Source organism: Cyprinodon variegatus, unplaced genomic scaffold (assembly GCF_000732505.1).
Source record: "Cyprinodon variegatus isolate N-32 unplaced genomic scaffold, C_variegatus-1.0 Scaffold1295, whole genome shotgun sequence".
Lineage (NCBI taxonomy): Eukaryota > Metazoa > Chordata > Actinopteri > Cyprinodontiformes > Cyprinodontidae > Cyprinodon > Cyprinodon variegatus.
Window position 1 is genome coordinate 175,936 of NW_015151748.1, and position 4,314 is coordinate 180,249.

A 4,314-nucleotide genomic window follows, 5' to 3' on the forward strand; every position below is an offset into this window, starting at 1 on the left:
TTGTTTCTAGTCCCATCTTCTCTGTTCTCTAGTCCCAAACTGAAGGTTGACGTTCTGCAGGCTTGTGGGATTCTCATGATCAGGATGAAAATGATTAATTAAAGCTCATCCAATGATCATGTTTAGGGCTGTAACTGTGATCCTTGTTTCCATGACGACGGCCATATTTAACTCTTCTTCCTCTTCCAGTCCTGCAGTGACGACCTTCACCAGCCAGGTGGCGTTCCCTGCTCTGGCCCAGTCCACTGTGTACTCGTCCTTCCCGCAGACCGGACAGACCTACGGCCTCCCTCCCTTCGGTTAGTCCCGCCCCCCCCCCTCCCAGCGCCGCGTCTTTTGCTTCGCTCTGCTTTCACCTGCAGCCTGTTAACTTTCCACTCCTCCTCCTCTGGTCCTCTGATTTCCTGCTTCCTCAGGTGCTCTGTGGCCCGGTATAAAAACTGAGACAGGGCTGCCTGAGGCGCCCTCCGGTGGCCAGCCGGGGTTCCTAAGCTTCAGCACGGCATACACCTCCACCCAGTCAGGCCAGCTGCACTACTCTTACCCGAGCCAAGGCAAGCTGCACCCCCCCACCCCGCCTGGACTCGGCCCGGCAGCCGGTTTAATCTGCTCTCTGATCTTGTCTGCAGGGTCCAGCTTCACCACGTCCAGCGTTTACTCCAACATCCCGCCTGCTACGGCCGTCAGCACCGCCTCTGCAACCGCTGGACAGCAGGTGAGGAGGAGAGACGCCCGCAGTAGAACCCGGTCTGGGTTTCTGGTTCCCAAACCAGAACCAGATGGAGCCTGTTGGTGGCGCTGTAAGCTTTTAGATCGTCCCAGTAAACCCAGCATCGACAGTGGGTCATGACAGAAATGCAATGAGGAAAATAAGCATTTTAACTTCCTGCTATTTTGCAAGTTCTCCCACTTTGAAATCATGAAGGATCTCAGATTGAAATAATCTAAAAATCACAAAATATATTTTTAACTATTTATTTATATAATTCCGCTGGAAATAATAATAAGAAAGAAAAGAAGGAAAGAAAGAAAATAAATTTAAATATTTGGTACATTAGCCTTTGTTTAAAAAAGGGTCAAAAGATTCCTGTAGTTTTTTATCAGATTTGCACACCGTAGAAGGGCCCCAGATGGGCGGGGGCGGCCCCAGATGAGCGAGGGCGGCCCCGGATGGGCGAGGGCGGCGACGGAAGGGCGAGGGCGCTGCGGTTCAGCTGATAACTATATAAAAACCAAAGGATAACGGCGGCCTTCTGATTCATTGATCTACCAGTTACTAACTGGTTAAACTGGAAGGAGCGGTTTTGATCCCTAACCGGGTCCAACAGACCCAGACCATCTTCTCTGTATTATTTCAGGGATCACTGACCCAGGTGGTCTCCTAAGAACCTGGCCTTAGACCTGATGGTCCCGCCTGTTCGCCCCTCATTGTTCTCATGTTTCCTTTCAGGACTTCAGCAGCTACAGCTCTCTGGGACAGGCCCAGTTCTCCCAGTACTACCAACTACCTACCAGTTACACTCCTGCTGGGCTGACCAGCGCCGACGAGCACGGAACCGCAGCCGGCGTGGGCGGATTCTCAGCGGTGAAGTCTGAGGAGGCCGCCTCGGCCGGACTTCCTCCTGGAGGTTTTTATCCTTCATCAATGTTCTGCTGCTGTTCGATCCGAACGGGTAAAACATTCCAGGCTGGTTCTGGTTCTGGTTCTGGTTCTGGTTCTGGTTCTGCTGACTAGAGGGTCGGCTTCTGTTGTCAGGAAGACAGGAAGTCCTCAGCGGTTGTCTCTGACCTGGACCTCAGGGAACCATCTGGCACCTTCCTGGTTCTCTTCTTCTTTGGTTCCTTAAAGCTGTCCACTCTGGCAGACTGGGAACCAGTTTTAGCTCCATTAGCATCGCTACCCTAGAAATCTGCAAACAGAGTGGCCATCCAGGGAGGTGGAGACCTGTTAGACCATTGGTGCCATCATCCTGGGGTTCTGGTTCTAATGGACCCGATACCAGAGCGCCAACAGCTGGGTAGAACCAGTCTGGAAACCACTGAAGAAGAAAACAGGAACCCAACTCAGCTGGACATTCTACTGAGGGTTCGATGGTGGAGAACCATAAATGGAGGAGATTCCAGGCGATTCCAGGTCTCTCCAGGTGATTCCAGGTCTCTCCAGGTGATTCCAGGTCTCTCCAGGTGATTCCAGGTCTCTCCAGGTGATCAGTGGTCCCTTTTCAGAGAGTAGAAGGTTTAACAGAAGGTCTTTCAGTCAGAAAGCTTCAGGGTTCCAGACGGGTCGAGTTACATTTATCTTTATGGAAACCAGAACCAGAGGTGGTTCTGACCCACAGGAACCAGAACCGGTTCTTTTCTGAGGAAACCAGTCAGTAATTCTGGTGTCGGCACTGTTCGTCAGACTGACCCGGCTGCCTCTCTGTTCTGATCCAGATGCGTCTCCACCAGAGAACCTTCCTGCAGCGGCGGCTCTGCCCACAGGGGGCGCCAGAGACCAGGAGGACGTTGCTCCAAGGAATTCGGTGGGAAAGTCTAAAGCCAAGGCCAAGAAGTCGGAGAACTCTGCGCCGGCCGGCGGTGACCTGGAGGTAAGCGGCTCCTAACCCCTGCAGAGGGAGACGGACCCGGTCAGAACCTCACGGTCCAATTCTGCTGCTTCCAGCGGATCTTCCTGTGGGATCTGGACGAGACCATCATCATCTTCCACTCGCTGCTCACCGGAACCTACGCTCAGAAGTTTGGCAAGGTTAGGCTCTGCGCCGAGACCCTAGTCTAGAACCAGGACGGTACCACGTGGTTCTGGTTCTGTACTGTGTTTGTCCAGGACCCGGCGACCATGCTGAACCTGGGTCTGCAGATGGAGGAGCTGATCTTCGAGCTGGCGGACACTCATCTGTTCTTCAACGACCTGGAGGAATGCGATCAGGTCCATATCGAGGACGTGGCGTCTGACGACAACGGACAAGACCTGAGGTGAGTCCGTCACACGCCCAGAACCTCCTCGCTGTCGGCCGGGTTTGACCGTTTTCTCCTCCATCTCAGCAACTATAACTTCTTGGCGGACGGCTTCAGCGGTTCTGGTGGCGCCGGGGGAGCAGCCGGCGGCGCCGCAGGGGTCCAGGGCGGGGTGGAATGGATGCGGAAACTGGCCTTCCGCTACCGCCGGCTAAAAGAGATCTACAGCAGCTTCAAAGGGAACGTTGGGGGTGAGTTAGGATCACAGGAACCTTCAGAACCGAGACAGGAGACCCGTTGGACCAGCGGTGTTCTGGTGTTCTTTAGGTCTGCTGAATCCGGGGAAGAGAGACCTTCTCCTTCGGCTTCAGTCCGACATCGAGAACGTCACGGACTCGTGGCTCACCACGGCGCTGAAGTCTCTGCTGCTCATTCAGTCCAGGTCCGACCCAGACGGCTGCCCATGGTTCTGGTTCTGTTCTGGCTCGTGTTTAACCCGTCTGTGTGTGTGACAGAGGGAAGTGCGTGAACGTGTTGGTCACCACCACTCAGCTGGTCCCGGCGCTGGCCAAAGTTTTGCTGTACGGCCTGGGAGACGTCTTCCCCGTGGAGAACATCTACAGCGCCACAAAGATCGGTGCGTATGAAAGTCCGGCGTGCCGCGCCGCTGCAGGTCGGCCGCGCCCGGACTGACCGTGCGTCTCCACAGGGAAGGAGAGCTGCTTCGAGAGGATCGTTTCTCGCTTCGGGAAGAAGGTGACGTACGTGGTGATCGGCGATGGGCGGGACGAGGAGTTTGCAGCAAAGCAGGTAGGATGGGAGGTTCTGGTGACGTTCTGGACCGCCGGAAGGTCCACGGCCTGGAGAGACGCAGAGTCTAACCACAAATCAATAAATAAATGGAACAAAGAGAGGAATTCCCAGGAACCACTGTAGACATTTAAAAACTGCTCAATCAGCCAACTTTGGAGAACTAGGAGGGAATTAGTTTTCAGGGATCTAGAGCAGAGCAATAAACAAACTGAACCAGGAAGAAACATGGAGGATTAAGATAATCTGAATTATAGGTCTGAATCATGAACATGTTTAATATGGAGGGAAAATGGACGAGGCGTCGTGCTGCAGGCCGTTTATGATCCAAAATAATCAAAGATCAGGAAGGAACTAAATGACATCATCTTCAGCCAAAACACGAGCAGATTAAACGAAAATCAAATAAACATTTTGCCAAATAAAACAATCAAACCTCCATCAGAGCCAGCGGTGCTTCAAACGCGACTATGCAGAGAGAGGGCCGCCGCAGACGGGCTGCCGTTAGCCCTGGCCCCCGCAGACGGGCTGCCGTTAGCCCTGGCC

The 4,314-nt window shown here is 53.7% G+C and overlaps 1 protein-coding gene across 4 annotated transcripts in view; it reads left to right on the forward strand.

Annotated features, from left to right (window-relative positions):
* The window catches only part of LOC107102680 (eyes absent homolog 3-like), a 15,073-nt gene that overhangs the window by 8,355 nt on the left and 2,404 nt on the right, over window positions 1-4,314 (forward strand). For 3 of the 4 annotated variants that reach the window (XM_015402075.1, XM_015402077.1, XM_015402076.1), the window contains exons 7-17: window positions 190-299; window positions 417-554; window positions 630-715; window positions 1,451-1,628; window positions 2,437-2,591; window positions 2,666-2,749; window positions 2,828-2,976; window positions 3,046-3,209; window positions 3,286-3,400; window positions 3,474-3,595; window positions 3,668-3,768. In XM_015402075.1, coding sequence (XP_015257561.1) covers window positions 190-299; window positions 417-554; window positions 630-715; window positions 1,451-1,628; window positions 2,437-2,591; window positions 2,666-2,749; window positions 2,828-2,976; window positions 3,046-3,209; window positions 3,286-3,400; window positions 3,474-3,595; window positions 3,668-3,768 — 1,402 coding nt within the window. The remainder of the gene's footprint in view (window positions 1-189; window positions 300-416; window positions 555-629; window positions 716-1,450; window positions 1,629-2,436; window positions 2,592-2,665; window positions 2,750-2,827; window positions 2,977-3,045; window positions 3,210-3,285; window positions 3,401-3,473; window positions 3,596-3,667; window positions 3,769-4,314) is intronic. The other variant, XM_015402078.1, reaches the window with a different exon arrangement.